Below are 23,661 nucleotides of genomic sequence, written 5' to 3'. Positions count from 1 at the left end.
AGTAGATCTGTACCAATACAGAGGGATAAACCAACAAGTGATATATGTTTCAGTTAGCATTTATAGCAATGGTTATGAACTGTACTGCAGGGATGGAATGTAAGTCGCAGAAAATTGAGGTTGTGGTGGCAGATGCAGAGAGGTATTTGGGTGTGCGAGACTGAACGTCAGAAGAGTTACAGGGTGTGTTAAGTGGTGGTGTCCCATCCTTTCAGGCTGTTGGCCTGAAGTAGGACTAAATATATTTAAACATTGGAGTATGCTGTTTTTTGTGAGTGTAGTGTTAGATAGTAGGGTATTTGTTTATTTGTTTTTAAAAATTCAAGCAAAGTTATAAAGCAGTTATACTCCAGTCTAGTAGGTGGCTGTAATGCAACATTTATTGGATGCCAACCACCATTAAACCTCATCAAAGAAGAAGAGGAATTTATTTCGCGGAACTATACAATCCAACGACACTTCCTGCACGGACCCAATTTGCTGTGAACAGGAGTAATCATGGCGTTCAACTTTGGCGGCGCTGCCACCAACCCAGCAAGTAAGGAGATATTTCCATCTATTGATGTCGAATTTATGAGAAAGCACTTTACATTACTATCAACAGCAGAGATTGTGATGGACTGATGGCTATGATTTCATTTACGTACGTCACAGCTAACAAAACCACAAAAGTAAGAAATGCGGCCTTGACTGCAGGTCAAGCCAGTTAAGGTTAGCTACGAAGTAGCTAGCTAGCGTACTAGAATGTTCATACACTAGCTAGCTAGTCAGTTTGTATTAACTATTCTCACATAAATGGAGAATAATCGATTTAAGTCAGCTTGCTATTTAAACTGCCAGTTGTAAGCTTTCTAATATAGTTAACTAGCGAAGCTAACTAACTACACTAGCTACCTAGTCGTCAGCAACATTCTGTTGAATCCCTTATGTTGCGGACGAGCAAGTGTAAGGACGTCAAATATTCATCCTTCCGCATAGACAATCTAGTTTATAGATCGCCTGGTTAAATTGTGTTTAGGACACTTTTTTTTATCTGTCTAACTGGTTAAACGAGAGAATAATATAGCAATGTGATAACATCTGCGTTTGCTTCATTTACTATTATCCTAAATTAGGATATTTAATTATTATTTTACCATATACTTCTTTCCATGATGTTATGATTGTGTTCCTACATTACACAAATTGACGTTTTGACTACATCACATTGGCGGGAATTACACAAACATTTTCCCTCAGATTGGTGATGTTAGTTTAAAAGTGTATAGTCAACACAATGACACAAGATCAGTTGCATAAAATGTATCAATATCTTTGGTTTTGTACTAATTTTGCAGGATTTTTTCAAATGGCACGGATCATTTATATTCGTCTCCCAACTAGCCATTTAAATGACCATTTAAATTAACATTTTGACTGACTTTTAATGTTAGATGGCTAGTTGCCGATACAGATTATTGGAGGACCAAAAAAAGCCAATAGTGATAAATCGGGTGATTTTTATATATATATAGTTGTACTAATGACAATTACAACAATACTGAATGAACAATGAACACTTATTTTAACTTAATATAATACATTAATAAAATCAATTTCATCTCAAATAAATAATGAAACATGTTCAATTTGGTTTAAATAATGCAAAAACAAAGTGTTGGAGAAGAAACTAATGTGCCAAAGAAATGCCAAGTTCCTTGCTCAGAACATATGAAAGCTGGTGGTTCCTTTTAACATGAGTCTTCAATGTTCCCAGGTAAGAAGTTTTAGGTTGTAGTTATTATAGGACTGTTTCTCTCTATACCATTTGTATTTCATATACCTTTGACTATTGGATGTTCTAATAGGTTCTTTAGTATTGCCAGCCTAATCTTGGGAATTGATAGGATTGAAGTCATAAACAGCGCAATGCTTGAAGCATTGCGAAGAGCTTCTCGCAAATGCAGTAAAGTGCTGTTTGAATGAATGCCTATGAGCCTGCTGCTGCCTACCACCACTCAATCAGATTCCTCTATCAAATCATAGGCCGTAGGTCATTAATAGGGTCAAATCTGGAAACTATCGTTTCGAAAACAAAATGTTTATTCTTTCAGTGAAATACAGAACCGTTCTGTATTTTATCTAACGGGTGGCATCCATAAGTCTAAATATTGCTGTTACATTGCACAACCTTCAATGTTATGTCATAATTCTGGCAAATTAGTTCGCAACGAGCCAGGTGGCCCAAACTGTTGCATATACCCTGACTCTGCGTGTAAAGAACGCAAGAGAAGTGACACAATATCCCTAGTTTAATATTGCCTGCTAACATGAATTTTTTGACTAAATATGCATGTTTTAAAAAATATACTTCTGTTTATTGATTTTAAGAAAGGCATTGATGTTTATGGTTAGGTACATTCGTGCAACGATTGTGCTTTTTTTTGCAAATGCGCTTTTGTTAAATCATCCCGTTTGGCGAAGTTGGCTGTCTTTGTTAGGAAGAAATAGTCTTCACACAGTTCGCAACGAGCCAGGCGGCCCAAACTGCTGCATATAGCCTGACTCTGTTGCACAGAACGCAGGAGAAGTGACACAATTTCCCTAGTTAACCTCTCTGAACTACCGATACCGGATCCGGCAGCGTGACTACACCCTCAGGCTCATTACCATAACGCAACGTTAACGATTTCTAAAAATCGCAAATGAAATGAAATAAATATGCCTGCTCTCAAGCTTAGCCTTTTCTTAACAACACTGTCATCTCAGATTTTCAAAATATGCTTTTGAACCATAGAAAATCAATCATTTGTGTAAGAGTGTTGATGGCTAGCTTAGCATAGCATTTAGCACATAACATTTTCACAAAAACCAGCAAAGGAATCAAATAAAATAATTTACCTTTGAAGAACTTCAGATGTTTCAATGAGGAGACTCTCAGTTACATAGCAGATGTCCAGTTTTTCCTGAAAGATTCTTTGTGTAGGACAAATCGCTCCGTTTTGTTACAACACATTTGGCTACCGAAACGAAACGAAAATTCAGTCACCAAAACGTCGAACTTTTTTCCGAATTAACTCCATAATATCGACCGAAACATGGCAAACGTTGTTTGAATCAATCCTCAAGGTGTTTTTTCACATATCTCTTCATTGATATGCCGTTCGTGGAAGCATGGTTTTTCTCAGAATCCCATGGAAAAATACCAGCAGCTGAGTTTTGCGCACCAATTTCCACGCAGGACACCGTGCGGACACTTGGAAAATGTAGTCTCTTATGGTCAATCTTCCAATGATATGCCTGCAAATATGTCACAATGCTCCAGACCCCTTGGGGAAACGATAGAAAGGGTAGGCTCATTCCTGTCGCATTCACAGCCATATAAGGAGATGATGCAAATCGGAGCCTCAGAAATCCTGTTCATTTCCTGGTTGCAGAAACATCTTGGTTTCGCCTGTAGCATGAGTTCTGGGGCACTCACAGTGAAAATCTTTGCAGTTCTGGAAACGTCAGAGTGTCTTCTTTCCAAAGCTATCAATTCCATGCATAGTCGAGCATCTTTTTGTGACAAAATATTGTGGTTAAAAACGGGAACGTCTTTTTATCCAAAAATGAAATAGCGCCCCCCTAAGCTTAAGAGGTTAAAATAAATTCATGTTAGCAGGCAATATTAACTAAATATGCAGGTTTAAAAATATATATTTGTGTATTGATTTTAAGAAAGGCGTTGATGTTTATGGTTAGGTACACATTGGTGCAACGACAGTGCTTTTTTCGTTAATGCGCTTGTTAAATCACCCGTTCGGCGAAGTAGTGTGTGATTCAATGATAAATTAACAGGCACTGCATCGAATATATGCAACGCAGGACAAGCTAGATAACTACACATGGTTGATGATATTACTAGTTTAACTAGTGATTATGTTAAGATCGATTGTTTTTTAAAAGATACATTTAATGCTAACCTTACCTTGGCTCCTTGCTGCACTCGCATAACAGTGCAATGTAATCGGCCATGATCGGTTGCCGATTACCGATAATTAGGTCCGGCTTCAAGTTTTCACAATAAATCGGCCATTCCGACTAATCGGTCAACCTCTAGTATTCACATTTTCCACCGGAAACACTCTTCTACTTCTAGGGGCTGCAAAATTAGAAACCCTGTAGAACAGACTCAATGCTGCCACCGATGGTCGACCAAAATAACTGTCAATGTACTGCTTGAAGACACTGGCTGCGGTCCAAACACTTAAAAGACACCCTACACGCTCAGCTCTCAAATTAAGTTGACACTTCTGATGACGTCTGACGAGTATACACTTGCAGGGAGGAAGGCATGATTTTTTAAAACTTCTTATGGGCAAATTCAAATATTTAACATTCTTGAAAATATATGTTATACATAGAAATAAAGTGTAACTTCTTGTTAATATATGTTATACATAGAAATAAAGTGTAACTTCTTGTTAATCCAGTCGCTGTGTCAGATTTCAAAAAGGCTTTACGACGAAAGTAAACCATGCGATTATCTGAGGACAGCGCCACACAAACGAACACATGGAAATCATATTTCAACCAGGCAGGTGTGCCACAAGTCAGAAATAGCGATATAATTAATGCCTTACCTTTGAAAATCTGTTGGTACTCCAAAATGTCCCAGAAACATCACCAATGGTCCTTTTGTTCGATAACGTCCTTTTTTATGTCCCAAAAATGTTACCTGTAGACTTGGTCCAAACATTTCAAACAAAATTCCTAATCCAACCTCAGGTACCCTAAAATGTAAATAATCGCTAAAATTTAAGACTGAATAATACTGGATAAAATACCAGATAAAAACAACATGGAGCAAGCTCCAGTTCATGCGCACCAAAACAGTGGAGTCCACCTGGAGTGACACTTATAATGAATAGGACTACTACATTTCTCAAAAGAAAAACATAGAGCAATTTCTAACGACTGTTGACATCTAGTGGAAGCCATAGGAACTGCAACCAGGTTCCTAATAATAACGGTATCCCATAGAAACCAATTGGAAAATCCTATGACGTCTTTTTTCCCCTGGATGGTTTGTCCTCAGGGTTTCGCCTGCCATATCAGTTATGTTATATTCCTAGGAACGCGAAGCGAGGCGGCCATCTCTGTCGGACATATTCAATCAATCCCTATACCAGTCTGCTGTTCCCACATGCTTCAAGAGGGCCACCATTGTTCCTGTTCCCAAGAAAGCTAAGGTAACTGAGCTAAACGACTAGCACTCACATCCGTCATCATGAAGTGCTTTGAGAGACTAGTCAAGGACCATATCACCTCCACCCTACCTGACACCCTAGACCCACTCCAATTTGCTTACCGCCCAAATAGGTCCACAGACGATGCAATCTCAACCACACTGCACACTGCCCTAACCCATCTGGACAAAAGGAATACCTATGTGAGAATGCTGTTCATCGACTACAGCTCGGCATTCAACACCATAGTACCCTCCAAGCTCGTCATCAAGCTCGAGACCCTGGGTCTCGACCCCGCCCTGTGCAACTGGGTACTGGACTTCCTGACGGGCCGCCCCCAGGTGGTGAGGGTAGGCAACAACATCTCCTCCCCGCTGATCCTCAACACTGGGGCCCCACAAGGGTGCGTTCTGAGCCCTCTCCTGTACTCCCTGTTTACCCACGACTGCGTGGCCACGCACGCCTCCAACTCAATCATCAAGTTTGCGGACGACACAACAGTGGTAGGCTTGATTACCAACAACGACGAGACGGCCTACAGGGAGGAGGTGAGGGCCCTCGGAGTGTGGTGTCAGGAAAATAACCTCACACTCAACGTCAACAAAACTAAGGAGATGATTGTGGACTTCAGGAAACAGCAGAGGGAACACCCCCCTATCCACATCGATGGAACAGTAGTGGAGAGGGTAGCAAGTTTTAAGTTCCTTGGCATACACATCACAGACAAACTGAATTGGTCTACTCACACAGACAGCATCGTGAAGAAGGCGCAGCAGCGCCTCTTCAACCTCAGGAGGCTGAAGAAATTCGGCTTGTCACCAAAAGCACTCACAAACTTCTACAGATGCACAATCGAGAGCATCCTGGCGGGCTGTATCACCGCCTGGTATGGCAACTGCACCGCCCTCAACCGTAAGGCTCTCCAGAGGGTAGTGAGGTCTGCACAACGCATCACCGGGGGCAAACTACCTGCCCTCCAGGACACCTACACCACCCGATGCTACAGGAAGGCTATAAAGATCATCAAAGACATCAACCACCCGAGCCACTGCCTGTTCACCCCGCTGTCATCCAGAAGGCGAGGTCAGTACAGGTGCATCAAAGCTGGGACCGAGAGACTGAAAAACAGCTTCTATCTCAAGGCCATCAGACTGTTAAACAGCCACCACTAACATTGAGTGGCTGCTGCCAACACACTGACTCAACTCCAGCCACTTTAATAATGGGAATTGATGGGAAATGATGTAAATATATCACTAGCCACTTTAAACAATGCTACCTTATATAATGTTACTTACCCTACATTATTCATCTCATATGCATACGTATATACTGGACTCTATATCATCGACTGCATCCTTATGTAATACATGTATCACTAGCCACTTTAACTATGCCACTTTGTTTACATACTCATCTCATATGTTATACTGTACTCGATATCATCTACTGTGTCTTGCCTATGCTGCTCTGTACCATCACTCATTCATATATCCTTATGTACATATTCCTTATCCCCTTACACTGTGTATAAGACAGCAGTTTTTTGGGGGGGAATTGTTAGTTAGATTACTTGTTCGTTATTACTGCATTGTCGGAACTAGAAGCACAAGCATTTCGCTACACTCGCATTAACATCTGCTAACCATGTGTATGTGACAAATAAAATTTGATTTGATTTATTCACAGACATTATTTTAACAGTTTTTGAAACTTTAGAGTGTTTTCTATTCTACCAATTATATGCATACCCTAGCTTCTGGGCCTGAGTAACAGGCAGTTTACTTTGGGCACGCTTTTCATCCAGATGTGAAAATACTGCCCCCTACCCGGGAGATGTTATCTGGACCACCCTTGGCCGGGAAATTTGTCGCTCGTTTATCCCGCGATGATTGTGTTTTCAGCCACCGGTAGCTTGTGGGTGCTTTATATGCGCTACAGTCAATTGAGTGCATGTCTACTTATATTAAATATATTATTATTAATATATGCCTACTCTATGAAAGCTGGCAAATTTAATATAAATGATAATTTAAATGGCTAGTTGCGGTACAAAGCTAGGTACATTTGGGCAGTCTCTACAGAAATCGCTGGCCACACCAATACACGGATTTGAAAGTCAACCAACATATCACTTAAATAGCAGCCAACCGTGGTCACTGTTGATAGCCTATGGCGGGTCGTGATTCATTAGTTAACTAACAGAACTTATTTATGTTTCCATTACCGTGATGGAAGCCTCCCAAAATCAACACCCGCCATGCCAAACTATAGATGGATGCTTTCAACAAATTCTCATCTGAACCAACCATGTATACGTTTTTCCAAGTTTCTGTGGCGCCTTTGAATAGTGTTAATTTTAAACAGTGTTACACCCCAAAGCTTTCCCCCCTGTTCTATTGATTTCAGGGTGATCTCAATGGAAGTGATAAACCCACTTCAAAAAAATGAGATCTGCCTTCTACAAATGGTCTTTTAACCAGTGATGTACACATTATTGCCAGATTCCATGTGATTTTTGAGCTGTTTGTTTTTACAGGACTTGCAACCTCATATCCCCCCTCTCGCGCAATTGATTTCAATGTGATTATTGATAGGAGTGATTCTCAAAGCAGTGTTGTGTTCCTCTTTCTGTATTGTGACCCTCTGTATCAAAATGTGACATTCTGAAATGTAGCAGCCTGTTCTGCAGGTTGTCTTTTAACTCAGGGATGCAGTTGCCCATTGCGGCAACAACTTTATCCACTTCATCCATCCTCATAACATTCCACTGTCTGACTACATATTTTGTTGTTGGTCAAGACACTAACGGATTTTAATTTGGTTCATTTGCTGCCAAAACAACAGCACCCTCAGCTTTTGGCTTTGCCATGACCACCACCAGTGCCTCATCGGGATTTGGTAGTAAATATCTCCGTTCATTTTCAAGGCACAGCAGCTTCCCCATTCCCCAAAATGTATTCTCATCACTCAGAAGAATAAGAGTAATCTGCTAACTAGCTAGGCTACTTGTTTGAGAATGTAGACCGGTGTAGAGGTTTCTCAAATAATCCCAGGCCGAGTAAACAGTAGCTCAACCAAGTTCAGCACAGTCTGTAGGCGCAATAGCATTCTTTTGCTGCAATTTCCTATGCTGAATAAATGAGGTTGCTTTATCCAACAAAGATCTACTTTTTGTAGTCTAGCTATTAAGGACCTTTATGATTGCAAATAAAGAAGATCACTCTGCCAGCACCCCACAAAAGACATGATGATTAAACATGAACAGGACCTTGAGAAATGTGGTAGAGCATGAGAAATAATTTCTCTCGTCTCGGTGGCAAAAATGATGAGACAAGGTTCACTGGCAGTATTCTAATACCACTGTTTAGTCCCTGGGGACTGTCTTGCATCTTTGATTGGAGCTCTGTGAATACATGGGTGGTGAAAGAGAACAGAATTCTGGCAAAGCAAAGGATGACTGAAATATTCAGACTCGGCAGCAGTCAGTACATTGCAATGCCCCTGGCCCCACAGACTATCACTGATTCATGGAGGTGAAGGGGAATTTTAAACTGCTCTTTCTCTCCTCTCCCTGAATAGTTTGTTGTGGTTCTTCCCCATTGTAAAGACTTAAATAATTTTCTTCCTGGCTATAGCAGGTCTTGCAGCCCCTGGTTTCGGGACCACCACCACTGCTGCGGCCCCCGCTGGCTTCGGTGGCTTTGGCACCACCACCACAGGTAAGACTGGGACTGTCCACTACATCAGTGTTTGACAGTCACGCCAACTTGACTAACTAACCAGCCAACTAGCCCTGTACCAGATCTGTTTGTTCTCTTGCTTACTTCATTGGCAAACCAAACATAGCATGATGATGTTTTGCATGACAATGACAGAAAGAGTTTAGTCTTTTTAGACAGACTAGTTTACTTCCAGCTTAACTTGTCTGTACATGTAGAGCGGCAGGGTAGCCTTGTGGTTAGAGCGTTGGACTAGTAACCGGAAGGTTGCAAGTTCAAACCCCCGAGCTGACAAGGTACAAATCTGTCGTTCTGCCCCTGAACAGGCAGTTAACCCACTGTTCCTAGGCCGTCATTGAAAATAAGAATTTGTTCTTAACTGACTTAACTGGTTAAATAAAGGTAAAAAAAAAAGGTTTAAAAAAACCATATACAATGGCAGTTTGGAATAGAGGAAAGGGCAGAGTTCTGCTTTCATAACTGCTTTATCTGCTTGTTGCCCTAACAATAGTATCATAGAGGTTATTTTAAATTAGTGTTTTTTTACTAGTTTGCCTCAACTACCTACACTGAAACCACTGCAAAGGTTTTGCCTGTGAACTTAAGAATAGAATCGCGACGTTCTGGCATGTCTGCCTATGGTAAGTTTTTCATGAGCACAATTCCTGCCTGCATTTTAAGCCTTGCCTACCCAAACTTGTGATTTGTTGGGAGAGTTGTCTGTTTGAAGAGAACTCCCCAGGATCTTTTATTTTTCGTAGTTGCCAAGAGAATCCGTCATGTTTCCCAGACCTAGTGCTATTTCTTCCCTAGGTCTGGGATTTCCGAGTTGGCAAGAGAGTAGAAACAGAATGGCACCCAGGCTACCAGCTTACCACAAGTGTGAAATGTGGTTACTACTAAATAACCATCCAACTACACCCGTGTATTCAGCATAATACTAGTATCTTATTCATTAACTGACTGACTAACAGTAGAGGGAGTTGAGGGTTGTGGCTGTTGATTAGTTTCAGTTGCATCTCCTCTGCTTAGTAATTCCATCAACTGAAAACATCACTGTTGGGGCTCATCTATTATGACGCTACCGGGCGTACTCTTGTACATTCAATGTGTTTGAAGCTTTCCAAGTGTGGGACTGTCGCGGTGTTCTTCTCTACACTAACCCTCCTGCACCCCTTTCTCTCTCTCTCTCGCTGCCTGCCTTGCCTGCCTGCTGGCTACAGGATTTGGGGGGCTAGGAGCCGGGAGCACCACGTCTGGTGGGTTTAATTCTGGGGGGTTTGGATTAAATGCAGCAGCTCCCAACGCGGCTGCAATCAGCTTTAATGTTGGGGGCTTTGGTGCAGCTACCACAGCAGCCACTGTGTTCAATTTTGGTAATAGCCTGGCTAGCGCAGGTAGATGCCTTTTTTAAAACAAAAATATTAATCAGTCAATCCGTCTATGTCTACAGCACACATTTGTCCTCTCCATTTCTCTCTACACGACTGTGTATTATTTTGGTGTGGTGTTTTTGTATATCTCCATCTCACCCTATGCATATGTTAAATGCTCATCTAATGATGTTTTGCATGTTGCCTGTTTTGGATACATCTGCTATCTGCTACAACAGCCTTTGTCAGCACAGTCCCTGTGTCAAACTGGTGGGCTCTGATTACGGAGTTGGGAAAGGCTGTGCTAGATTATTTTTGTGGAATATGTTATGTGTTTCTTATAGCATTTTCCTGAATCTGTTAGGCCACTGTTTGCCTGGCAGGCACGTGACATGTTCTGTGTTATTTCTCAAGAGTATTTATCCTCTCCACTCTAAAAAAGCATTAGGGACCCCCTCCCTTGGAGAAATCAATTGATCTCTTCTAGGGTTGCACATTTTGGGGAATATTTAGAGGTGGAAACTTTCCGTGGGATATATGGGAATTAACGGGAATATATTCAAAATAATATTAATACCATTTAAATGTAGATGTTTTTTGCATTGGATATATTTACCATATCATATAAACCTTATCATAAGTAGACATAATTGCAAATGATTAAATCCTTCCAATAGACATAAACAATTTAGTTACGAATTGAACTTTAATTAAATGAGTTGACTCTAAACATGGGACGATTTCACTGAACAACAAAAGGGAATTTTGAATGATCCCCAATGATCCATCGCATCTCCCAAAACGTTTGCAACATATCTGTACAATGATAGTCTAGAAACTAAAGCTTTGGTTGTCTTCCTCTCAGGCTTCCATGTCTTCTCCCTGGACCTCCTCAATGTCCAACTCTTGAACATCAGATTCTGATGCCTCATCTTCACTGTCACTTTCCAACCTTGTTGGGGATGGCTCATTGTCAAGCTCAAAAAGCCTCAGAATTTGCTACCAATTTTTCAACCATTGTATTGGTCAGTCTGTTGCGTGCTTTGGTGTGTGTGTGTGTTCCCAAACAAGGACCAGTTGCGCTCTGAGGCGGCTGATGTTGGTAGGATTTGGAGGATGATGGATGCAACAGGGGAAGGAGCCTCAGATCCACAAAGTCCCTTTCATCAGGTGGCTGATGTGATATGTTGGCACAACTGCCGTATTATTTCTCCATCCCAAAGCCCTTGCTTGGATGTGTACTTCGCCAGACTGCCAAGAACCTTGCCCTCATCCAGGCCATGTTGGTGAGACAAGATAGTGATAACACCATAGGCCTTGTTGATCTCTGCGCCAGACAGTATGCTCTTGCCAGCATATTTGAGGTCCAACATGTATGCTGCGGCATGTATGGGCTTCAGGCAGAAGTCTTCACACTTTTTGATGTACACTGCTCAAAAAAATAAAGGGAACACTAAAATAACACATCCAAGATCTGAATGAATTAAATATTCTTATGAAATTTTCTTTACATAGTTGAATGTGCTGACAACAAAATCACACAAATTATCCTTAAAACAAGTCAAAATGAGGCTCAGTAGTGTGTGTGTGGCCTCCACGTGCCTGTATGACCTCCCTACAATGCCTGGGCATGCTCTTGATGAGGTGGCGGACAGTGGACAGTCTGTGGTGCAACGTGGCTTTGGTGGATGGAGCGAGACATGATGTCCCAGATGTGCTCAATTGGATTCAGGTCTGGGGAACGGGTGGGCCAGTCCATAGCATCAATGCCTTCCTCTTGCAGGAACTGCTGACACACTCCAGCCACATGAGGTCTAGCATTGTCTTGCATTAGGAGGAACCCTGGGCCAACCGCACTAGCATATGGTCTCACAAGGGGTCTGAGGATCTCATCTCGGTACCTAATGGCAGTCAGGCTACCTCTGGCGAGCACATGGAGGGCTGTGAGGCCCCCCAAAGAAATGCCACCCCACACCATGACTGACCCACCGCCAAACCGGTCATGCTGGAGGATGTTGCAGGCAGCAGAACGTTCTTCATGGCGTCTCCAGACTCTGTCACGTGCTCAGTGTGAACCTGCTTTCATCTGTGAAGAGCACAGGACACTAGTGGCGAATTTGCCAATCTTGGTGTTCTCTGGCAAATGCCAAATGTCCTGCACGGTGTTGGGCTGTAAGCACAACCCCCACCTGTGGACGTCGGGCCCTCATACCACCCTCATGGAGTCTGTTTCTGACCGTTTGAGCAGACACATGCACATTTGTGACCTGCTGGAGGTCATTTTGCAGGGCTCTGGCAGTGCTCCTCCTTGCACAAAGGCGGAGGTAGCGGTCCTGCTGCTGGGTTGTTGCCCTCCTACGGCCTCCTCCACCACTCCTGATGTACTGGCCTGTCTCCTGGTAGCTCCTCCATGCTCTGGACCCTACGCTGACAGACACAGCAAACCTTCTTGCCACAGCTCGCATTGATGTGCCATCCTGGATGAGCTGCACTACCTGAGCCACTTGTGTGGGTTGTAGACTCCGTCTCATGCTACCACTAGAGTGAAAGCACCGCCAGCATGCAAAAGTGACCAAAACATCAGCCAGGAAGCATAGGAACTGAGAAGTGGTCTGTGGTCCCCACCTGCAGAACCACTCCTTTATTGGGGGTGTCTTGCTAATTGCCTATAATTTCCACCTGTTGTCTATTCCATTTGCACAACAGCATGTGAAATTTATTGTCAATCATTATTGCTTCCTAAGTGGACAGTTTGATTTCACAGAAGTGTGATTGACTTGGAGTTATATTGTGTTTAAGTGTTTCCTTTATTTTTTTGAGAAGTGTATTTAAAAATGGCAGTTTCCTCTGCTTGGAGCAACAGTGAAGTGGGCAGGGCGGTACGGATTTCTTCTCTTATATCTGCAAGCAGAGTCTGAACATCAGACAGGATGGCATTGTCTCCCTCAATCCGTGCAATGGCTACTGCTATCGGTTTCAGGAGTTTCAGGCTACTTACCACTCTCTCCCAAAACACATAATCTAGGAGGATCCGTGCTGTCCATATCGGCAGACTGTGATATGGCCATTTCTTGGAGACACCTTCCCCTCCAGGAGACTGTCAAACATGATGACAACACCACCCCCACGGGTGTTGCTAGGCAGCTTGAATGTGGTGCTCTTCTTCTTCTCACTTTGCTTGGTGAGGTAGATTGCTGCTATAACTTGATGATCCTTCACATACCTAACTATTTCTTTGGCTCTCTTGTAGAGTTGATCCATTGTTTTCAGTGCCATGATGTCATTAGACCAAGCAGCCGTCATGTTCGCAGCATTGTCTGTCACCAGTGCAAATACCTTCTGGGGTTCAAGGTCATTGATGACTGCCTTCAGCTCATCTGCTGTACACAGCTTTTCCTTCTACATTAGTTACAGTGAAATATCTCCACACATCAGATAGTGCCTGTGGCATTTTCCTGTCAAGATTAGAATAAAAAAATAATATATATATATATATATCACACACACACACCATGTACATATAAATAGTTAAGTGGTTAGATTAAACAACTCCTTTGTAAGATAAATGTTTTAAAATTAAACCTTTATGGAAACAGGTTAATTAACACTCAGTTAGCAGGCTCAAGCAAGCCAAAACCCACATGGTAGCAAAAACTAACTAGCAGAAATTGTTAACAAGTTAGAAATGATTTAAACACACATTGTTGTAGGTTACTATTTACTAGTTAACAAAAAAGAATGTATGCCATATAGAATATATTCACCCCACCCAGTATTGTAATTAAAACTTACCAGAAAGTATGTTGTCCTTGGCTCAGACAGTGTATTAGTGTTGGCTCAATAGCATATCCTTAGTGTGCAAGATCTTGAGAATCAGCATCATGTGATGGAAGAACGCACTGTGCATGCAGAGGGTTGCAATTCCATTGAATTGGGGATAGTTTAACCAAAATATCCCACAAGACCTAGAATTGCCTTGTGTGTATTCCACAAAAAAGGTTCACTGTTATAAGCAAACTTTCTTTAAATGAATTTAAGCAACATTACTGGGCTTAACTTCCCATGTAAATTTCTGGAAAGTTCTCGACCCTTTGCAACCCTAATCTCTACGCCCTCCCTCCCTCATCTTTATTTCCATTATCCATCCATTCATCCATGCTCTCTTACTTCTCTCTGACGGTCTGGTTTGTCTTGCTCAGGTGCTTTTGGGGGTTTTGGGACAACCACTACATCCGCTGCTGCGCCTGGGTCAACTTTCAGCTTCGCTGCTCCTGCAAGCACAACAGGTCAGGACTGTGGAACTCGCTGGGGCAGGGCTGGGTACAGACGGAGAGAGCCAGGGCAGGAACGGCCTTGTCCTACTCTGCTTGCTCCTGCTATTCTGCATGGCAACTACTAGATGGTGCACTCTACCATAACATGTTATCTCCTTGCCATAGCCTCTCCCGATACTAGCATTCCATTCTCAGATTACCAACACACTATAACCCAAACCTAAGATTCTAAGCCAAAATACTCAACAAATCCTTATATTTTCCATTTAATGGTTTTATTGATATAATTATTTATCCTTCCAGGAGGACTGTTTGGTAATACCCAGAATAAGGGATTTGGGTTCTCCTCTGGGCTGGGCACTGGCACTACTGCTGCAGCTGGGTTTGGAACAAGTCTGGGGACAACTCTAGGAGGTGGATTTGGTGGCTTCAATATCCAGCCACAGCAGCAACAGCAAGGTAAGTGTTCCTCTGGCTAAGAGCAGGGGTGAATCTCAAAAGTCCTTCCTCAATTCCTAGGGTCCTCTCCTCGCTTCCTTAACCTTAGAGGGAACAGAAGATCCAACGATTTGAGACTGAGACGAGGAGAGAACGCAAGGAGGAATTAAGGATAGACTATTGCGATTGACCCCCGGTGTATGCAAACCAAACAAGTTATGTTTTGCTAGGATAGCTAAGTTTTCTTTTGTGTTGCGCTATATAGGAAGCTTTTTTGGGCAGCAGGCCCAGGCCCCGGCCCAGTCTAATCAGCTCGTCCACACAGCTAACGCCCTGTCTGCCCCCACCCTGCTTGGGGACGAGAGAGATGCCATCTTGGCCAAGTGGAATCAGCTCCAGGCCTTCTGGGGAACAGGCAAGGGCTATTTCAACAACCAACTCCCCCCTGTAGACTTCACACAGGAGAACCCTTTCTGCAGGTTCAAGGTAATGCCTCGTATCAGCATATTTTGACATTGTAAGTGTTTTGTTATTTTAATAAAGCAAATTGCTGTTTTAATCTTAAACTTGTTTTCACATGTTGACAAGGTTTGTTGTACTATTCCTTTCTTTTACCATCTTCAGGTAACTGCAGTGGTGTAGACCAGTGCTTTGGAGTTCAATTAACTGTCACAAATATGTCGGCATAAGAGAGACCACCAAAGTTCTATCTAGAGAATACAAAGGACACAAACTGCAAGTTTATCATATCTGTTTGTGTCTGCAAGGCGGTGGGCTACAGCTGTATCCCAGGCAGTAAGGATGAGGATGGTCTGGTTGTCCTGGCCTTCAATAAGAAGGAGGCTGATGTTCGTAGCCAACAGCAGCAGCTGGTTGAGTCTCTACACAAGGTGCTGGGAGGGAACCAGACTCTCACCGTCAACGTAGAGGGAGTCAAAGCCCTGCCTGATGACCAGTGAGTAGTAGTAGACACTACCAGATACAGTCTATGGGTACACAACAGAGAATATACTGTATGTAGTATCGTTAAGGTCATCACATTGACCTCATGATCTATCAGTCCCTGCATCCATTGTTCAATCTATGAGCCTATTAACATAGATTACATTTCTCCAGCCCAAATACTCACTTTGATAGCAAACCAAGTGGCAGGGCTGCCATTTTCTTGTTTTTCAAATGAGTGAACATTTAGAAGCCCTCTAAGTGGACCGTGTAACACTGAATGCCTGTCTATCTCTTTCTAGGACGGAGGTGGTGATCTATGTGGTGGAGCGTTCTCCTAACGGCACATCTAAGAGGATCCCAGCAACAACACTGTACAGCTATGTAGAGCAGGCTAACACCAAGGCCCAGCTCACACAGCTAGCAGTTTTCATGTCTGTTACACGCACTGAGCTCTCACCAGCACAGCTCAAACAGCTGCTGGCGAATGCACCAGCAGGTAAATTTGGTTGTGTGTCTTCCCCATACTCGCTCTTCTCTCACCTCCATCACAACTAAGTTAACTGAGTCATTATGTTGAGAGCATGGTCCCATTCCCCGGCTCAGGCGTTGCTGATGCATGCCAGATTTTACAGCGTCTGATGTCGTGGAAATGTCCTCTATTTACCAAATCATGGGAGCAAACCACACACAAGTCAGAGTTAGTTATAAAAGTCCATCTTTAATTATATAAGCTCTATAGCATTTTGACTTTCAACAGTTCAGTATCTCTAATGAAAAGTTGAGAGTCCCCCCACAATGGCGAAATGGGATCCTTTATAGCAAAGATCACACAGTCAGACAGCATAGACATAATTCATTGTTCAGCTTTGTCTCCTTTCCCAAACCCCAGAACCATAAACCAATCCTCCATATCAACAGGCATATATCAAATTGTCATTTAGATACAACCCACTCTAAATATAAACTCCTGGACAAACTCACGGAGAGGAGAATGAGGCTATAGGTTAAGATAGAAACAACATTAGAGGGAGCATAGAATGATTCCAGACACTGCCACCCTCCTTTCCCCACTGGGAAAGGTAGGGAGTAAAAGATATGTTTACACATGATGACACTTTGACCTCCCCCCTCTCAGCGGCCCATGCAACTTAGTCTTGACATAGAACAGATAACTGCAACTTCGCCACAGTATTATACAAAAATACCATTCTGATGAGAAGTAACTTGCACACATTAGATGAATATAAAACATCTTACATATGTTACCAACAAATTCTGAATCTTCCCATATCAGTTTAAGCACATCATGTTATAGCAATCTGGTGCCCGATGACAGTCGATGATCTGACACATGATCTGACACCCATTGGTTGATGCATGCAACGTCTGAGCATGGGAACAAGGCCATGGCTTTTAGATAACCAGATGTCTATTGTACAACATCTGTGGGTTCATGGATTTCAGTTTGGTTTCATTTAATGGTTTATTGAAACAACAGCGTATGGACTACTTGGTCCACATGTAGCACTAAGAATGTGACCTGTATATGACTCAGAGTTCTGTTGCTTGTTTTCAGGTGTGGATCCCATCATTTGGGAACAGGCAAAGGTGGATAACCCTGATGCGGACAAGTAAGTTGTTCAATGTGAATCAAGGTTATTAAAAGCTTGTTATCATTAATTATTCTGAGCTAGATGATCATTTTGAAACTGTATATGGAACTGATGATATTTGTAATCCTACAGGTTGATCCCCGTCCCCATGGTTGGTTTCAAAGAACTACTCCGCAGACTGAAGATTCAGGACCAGATGACCAAACAGCACCAGTCCAGAGTAGACGTGAGCTTTCCTCTACAATTGCGCTGCTTACCCGTACACATACAGTGGGGCAAAAAAGTATTTAGTCAGCCACCAATTGTGCAAGTTCTCCCACTTAAAAAGATGAGAGGCCTGTAATTTTCAAAATAGGGACACTTCAACTATGACAGACAAAATTAGGGGAAAAAATCCAGAAAATCACATTGTAGGATTTTTAATGAATTTATTTGCAAATTATGATGGAAAATAAGTTTGGTCAATAACAAAACTTTATCTCAATACTTTGTCATTGCCAACAATGGTTATATAACAGAGGTCAAACATTTTCTGTAAGTCTTCACAAGGTTTTCACACACTGTTGCTGGTATTTTGGCCCATTCCTCCATGCAGATCTCCTCTAGAGCAGTGATGTTTTGGGGCTGTTGCTGGGCAACACGGACTTTCAACTCCCTCCAAAGATTTTCTATGGGGTTGAGATCTGGAGACTGGCTAGGCCACTCCAGGACCTTGAAATGCTTCTTACGAAGCCACTCCTTCGTTGCCCGGGCGGTGTGTTTGGGATCATTGTCATGCTGAAAGACCCAGCCACGTTTCATCTTCAATGCCCTTGCTGATGGAAGGAGGTTTTCACTCAAAATCTCATGATACATGGCCCCATTCATTCTTTCCTTGACACGGATCAGTCGTCCTGGTCCCTTTGCAGAAAACAGCCCCAAAGCATGATGTTTCCACCCCCATGCTTTACAGTAGGTATGGTGTTCTTTGGATACAACTCAGCATTCTTTGTCCTCCAAACACGACGAGTTGAGTTTTTACCAAAAAGTTATATTTTGGTTTCATCTGACCATATGACATTCTCCCAATCTTCTTCTGGATCATCCAAATGCTCTCTAGCAAACTTCAGACGGGCCTGGACATGTACTGGCTTAAGCAGGGGGGCACGTCTGGCACTGCAGGATTTGAGTCCCTGGCGGCATAGTGTGTTACTGATGGTAGGCTTTGTTACTTTGGTCCCAGCTCTCTGCAGGTCATTCACTAGGTCCCCCCGTGTAGTTCTGGGATTTTTGCTCACCGTTCTTGTGATCATTTTGACCCCACGGGGTGAGATCTTGCGTGGAGCCCCAGATCGAGGGAGATTATCAGTGGTCTTGTATGTCTTCCATTTCCTAATAATTGCTCCCACAGTTGATTTCTTCAAACCAAGCTGCTTACCTATTGCAGATTCAGTCTTCCAAGCCTGGTGCAGGTCTACAATTTTGTTTCTGGTGTCCTTTGACAGCTCTTTGGTCTTGGCCATAGGGGACTTTGGAGTGTGTGACTGTTTGAGGACAGGTGTCTTTTATACTGATAACAAGTTCAAACAGGTGCCATTAATACAGGTAACGAGTGGAGGACAGAGGAGCCTCTTAAAGAAGAAGTTACAGGTCTGTGAGAGCGAGAAATCTTGCTCGTTTGTAGGTGACCAAATACTTATTTTCCACCATAATTTGCAAATAAATTCATTAAAAATCCTGCTTCTAGAAGTGTTATAAAAGAGTTTAGAGTGATAGGGAAATTGCAGTACCATAAAATGAATAAAGAACTTTAGGTTGCTGGTTCTTATTCAGCTTGAAGGACTCTGCAAAGGAGACTCTGATAGACGAATCTGGCTACTAAGACCTATCCAGGAGGGGAGCTACGTTACGCTGGCCTTTGTTACAGCTTTCCTGTACTGCCTCACATGCTTCTCAGTACCCTCCTTTATATGCTGTAGGTGGGTTCCTCCTATGTAGTTATGTACACTTTTCCTGTGGTCTTTCACCAGATCATCTCTAATGACATCAGTGAACTGCAGAAGAACCAGGCAACAACAGTGGCTAAGATCGCTCAATACAAGAGGAAGCTGATGGATCTCTCTCACAGAGTACTACAGGTATGTGTCATACATTATTATTAAGTCAAGTCATCTGGCTGTTGTCAGTTGGTACCGCGGTGTGTGAACATATTTTGAATGCCGACAGAATATCATGAAGTTAACTATGTGTGTATAATAGGGCTGACCCCAGTTAGTTGATTGTTTGGTCGTTAGGCTGTTGGTCGACCAAGATTATTTTGGCCGAGCAGTAATATACAGTACCAGTCATAAGTTTGGACACATCTACTCATTCAAGGTTTTTTCTTTATTTTACTATTTTCTACACAGTAGAATAATAGTGAAGACATCAAAACTATGAAATAACACATTTGGAATCATGTAGTATTATTAATTGTGCTTTTTTATGACTCCTCTCTTTGGCTGGAAAAATGGCTGGGGTTGGTGGTGACCTAACATAATCGTTTGTGGAGCTTTCGCTGTAAAGCATTTTTGAAATCAGACACTGTGGCTGGATTAACGAGAATTTTATCTTTAAAATGGTGAAATTTGATTTGAGATTTCTGTTGATTTGTATTTGGCGCCCTGCAATTTCATTGGCTGTTGGCGAGGGGTTCCGCTGATCCTAGACCGGTTAACTTTTTACGGATAGGGGGCAGCATTTTCACTTTGGATGAATTGCGTGCCCATAGTGAACTGCCTCTTACTCTGTCCCAGATGCTAATATATGCATATTATTATTACTATTGGATAGAAAACTCTGACATTTCTAAAACTGTCTGAGTTTAACAGAACTCATATGGCAGGCAAACTTCCAAACAGGAAGTGGAAATTCTGGGGCTGGTTGATTTTCAACTCCTCTCCTATTCACATCCCAGTAAGATATGGATCTGTTCCCACTTCCTACGCCTTCCACTAGATGTCAGTCAGTAGAATGTGGAATGAAGCCTCTAGTGTGATGTGGGACCGGATGGCAGCCATTTGAGTCAGTGGTCTAGCAGAATGCCAGTTCCTGGCCAGGCGCATTTCTCATGATATTGTCATGTGTTCCATTACTCTGTAGACAAAAATGAATGTTCCGGTTGGAACGTTATTAGATATATATGATAACAACATCCTGAAGATTGATTCTCTACTTAATTTGACCAGTTTATTCAACCTGGAATATAACTTTTTATAGTTTCCGCCCGAGTTCGCCTGGACTGGCGCCAACGTTTGGACATGTGAACTAAACGTGTTTGCAAAAGTAGCTAATTGGACACTAGTAATGGACATTATCGAACAAAACAACGATTTATTGCGGAACTATGATTCCTGGCACTGCATTCTGATGAAAGATCATCAAAGCTAAGGGAATATTTATGATGTAATTTCGTATTTCTGTTGAGCGTCATCTCAGATTATTGCATGGTATACTTTTTCCGTAAAGTTTTTAATTAATTAATTAATTAATTAAACTAATTAATTAGTTTTGCATTAAGAAGGAAAGAAATTACACAAATTGACAAATTGCCTTTTAACAAGGCACACCAGTTAATTGAAATGCATTCCATGAAGCTGGTTGAGAGAATGCCAAGAGTGTGCAAAGCTGTCATCCAGGCAAAGGGTGGCTACTTTGAAGAATCTAAAATATATTTGATTTGTTAAACTTTTTTTTGGTTCCTACATGATTCCATATGTGTTTTCTTAGTTTTGATGTCTTCACTATTGTTCTACAATGTAGAAAATAGTAAAAACGAAAGAAAAACCCTTGAATGAGTAGGTATATCCAAACCTTTGTGTGTACGTTCGTGCGTGTATGTAATATATACACATACATACATAACTACCATTCAAAAGTTTGGGATCACTTAGAAGGCAAATAAAAAAAATAATAACATCAAATTGATCAAATGCAGTGAAGACATGGTTAATGTTGTAAATGACAATTGTAGCTGGAAACGGCAGATTTTTAAATGTAATATGTACATAGGCGTACAGAGGCCCATTATCAGCAACCATCACTCCTGTGTTCCAATGGCACGTTGTGTTAGCTAATCCAAGTTTATCATTTTAAAAGGCTAGTTGATCATTAGAAAACCTGATTGCAAATATGTTAGCACAACTGAAAACTGTTGTCCTGATTATAGAAGCAATAAAACGGTTTGAGTATCTGGAGCATCAGCATTTGTGGGTTTGATTACAGGCTCAAAATCACAGAATAGTGCAAATTGTCTCTAACCAGAATAGAAAGGAGTGGGAGGCCCCGGTGCACAACTGAGCAGGAGGACAACTACATTAGTGTCTAGTTTGAGAAACAGATGCCTCACAAGTCCTCAACTGGCAACCTCATTAAATTAAATGGTACCTGCAAAACACAATATAATTTTTTGGTCAGGGACAGTCTTAGTATATAAACTGTTTGTGTGTGTGTTTAGGTTCTGATCAAGCAGGAGATTCAGAGGAAGAGTGGCTATGCCATCCAGGTGGATGAGGAGCACCTAAGAGTGCAGCTGGACACCATCCAGTGTGAACTCAATGCCCCCACGCAGTTCAAGGTAAGTTCACTGCAACATCTGGTTATTCCATACAAATGCTGGCACTCCGCCATGCCCTACGTGACTATGCTAAAAGCTGACTTTTAGCTGCAACTCTGGACACCCTACCTATTTACATTTTGATCATTTAGGAGACGCTCTTCTTATCCAAAGCGACTTACAATTAGGTTTAAATGCCTTGCTCAAGGGCACATCAGCAGATTTTTCACCTAGTCTGCTCGGGAACTCAGCGACATTTCTGTTACTGGCCCAATGCTCTTAACTACTATGCTACCTGTCGCCTCTCACTGATTCAGATTTGATGACCCTGCTCTTTTCTTGTTGGATGTACAGTATTTCTCATGTAATTTGAGGACCTTGTCTATAAAATTTACTTGAAATTGTTGTTGCTCTATTAGGGGCGTCTGAACGAGCTGATGTCCCAGATCCGGATGCAGAACCACTTTGGGACGGTGCGCTCAGAGGAACGATATAGTGTGGATGGAGACCTTCTCAGAGAGATCAGACAGGTGAGACTGTTAAAATTCTATTTTTATGGGCAAGACATACTGCATGTATATGTTAACGCAAATTATGGAAGTGTTTTGTCTGTTTGCTTACAGATGTGTGTGGTCTGCCGTTTGTCTGTCAGTAGTTCTAAGTGTCTTTGTTTGTGTGTGGTTGGTCAGTATTGCTGACCGAGTGTCTCTCCGTTCTCCTCTCCACAGCACCTGAAGCAGCAGCAGGAGGGTCTGAGTCAGCTGATCAGTGTGATCAAAGATGACGTGGAAGACATCAAACTGATAGAACATGGCCTCTTGGACAGACTCGGCTGACCTCAAAGGTCCTCCCAGGCCCCACGTGACCCTGAATCTCTCTCTCACTGCTGACAAAAGTTAAAGGTTTATGCCTCTTCTTAGCAAGGCATATATCTGTCTTTTCTATGGTCTGTCTGTCTTCAACTCAGAGGTGCTTTCTCACACAGATTAATCCTTGTCCTGGACTAATGGCTCAATATTGAATCTCAATCAAAAATCCTTTTTAGTCCAGGACTAGGTATCATTTTTGTCTTGGAAACTGCCCCTGAAACCCCCAAACATCTAAACTGGAACAAGACTGCCTTAGAAAAACTGCCAGACCGTCTGGTGGACACTTTCTGGTTGACAGCCAGGGAAATGTGACTGTTCGATGATTTGGTGTGATATTCAAGTGCGATATTCAACACATTGTAAATAAATACGCCTTTTTATTGTTGCTTTAGTAATATTTTATATGATTGAATAAGAATTATACACATCCCCAACATGGTTTAATAAAATGTCATTGAGGAGCCTTTTTCAACTCCTTTGTTTGGATCTCTTTCTTACCCAAGTGTAACCGGTGTCAGTGCTAGCTCAGCTTTGTTTCCTCCCTCAATCTGCCTCTGACTGGGCTTGAACCAGGGTCCTCTGTCTCCCATGAATGCCTGCTTGACAACATACAAACCAGTTGTTACACTGAAAAGGATCTGATT

The 23,661-nt window shown here is 42.2% G+C and overlaps 1 protein-coding gene across 9 annotated transcripts; it reads left to right on the top strand.

Moving 5' to 3' along the window:
* The first annotated feature begins 406 nt into the window (after positions 1-406).
* nup54 (nucleoporin 54) lies at positions 407-23,489 on the top strand. 9 transcript variants are annotated; one of them, XM_031802836.1, is made up of 14 exons: positions 407-538; positions 8,849-8,932; positions 10,156-10,191; positions 14,505-14,591; positions 14,883-15,038; positions 15,343-15,503; positions 15,785-15,972; positions 16,262-16,458; positions 17,539-17,593; positions 17,708-17,801; positions 19,585-19,692; positions 22,050-22,169; positions 22,568-22,678; positions 22,877-23,489. In XM_031802836.1, the coding sequence occupies exons 1-14, from the start codon at positions 499-501 to the stop codon at positions 22,982-22,984; spliced, it is 1,545 nt and encodes a 514-aa protein (XP_031658696.1). In that variant the 5' UTR covers positions 407-498; the 3' UTR covers positions 22,985-23,489. The 9 variants fall into 9 exon arrangements, with proteins under 9 accessions (XP_031658696.1, XP_031658693.1, XP_020325770.1 ...); XM_031802833.1 differs by having other exon boundaries at positions 15,283-15,503; XM_031802834.1 differs by having other exon boundaries at positions 468-538; positions 8,852-8,932; positions 15,283-15,503.
* The last annotated feature ends 172 nt before the right edge of the window (positions 23,490-23,661 follow it).

Source organism: Oncorhynchus kisutch, linkage group LG23 (assembly GCF_002021735.2).
Source record: "Oncorhynchus kisutch isolate 150728-3 linkage group LG23, Okis_V2, whole genome shotgun sequence".
In the NCBI taxonomy this organism is placed as follows: domain Eukaryota; kingdom Metazoa; phylum Chordata; class Actinopteri; order Salmoniformes; family Salmonidae; genus Oncorhynchus; species Oncorhynchus kisutch.
The sequence above is the reverse complement of the archived record's forward strand: the minus strand, read 5'-3'. Positions and strand labels throughout refer to the sequence as shown.

Excerpts from the sequence above, each read along its gene's own strand:
- nup54 (XM_031802833.1), top strand. The coding sequence starts at position 499 with ATGGCGTTCAACTTTGGCGGCGCTGCCACCAACCCAGCAA. Across the intron at positions 19,693-22,049 it reads TCTCTCACAGAGTACTACAG|GTTCTGATCAAGCAGGAGAT; the intron begins GTATGTGTCATA and ends GTGTGTGTTTAG. Across the intron at positions 22,170-22,567 it reads ATGCCCCCACGCAGTTCAAG|GGGCGTCTGAACGAGCTGAT; the intron begins GTAAGTTCACTG and ends TTGCTCTATTAG.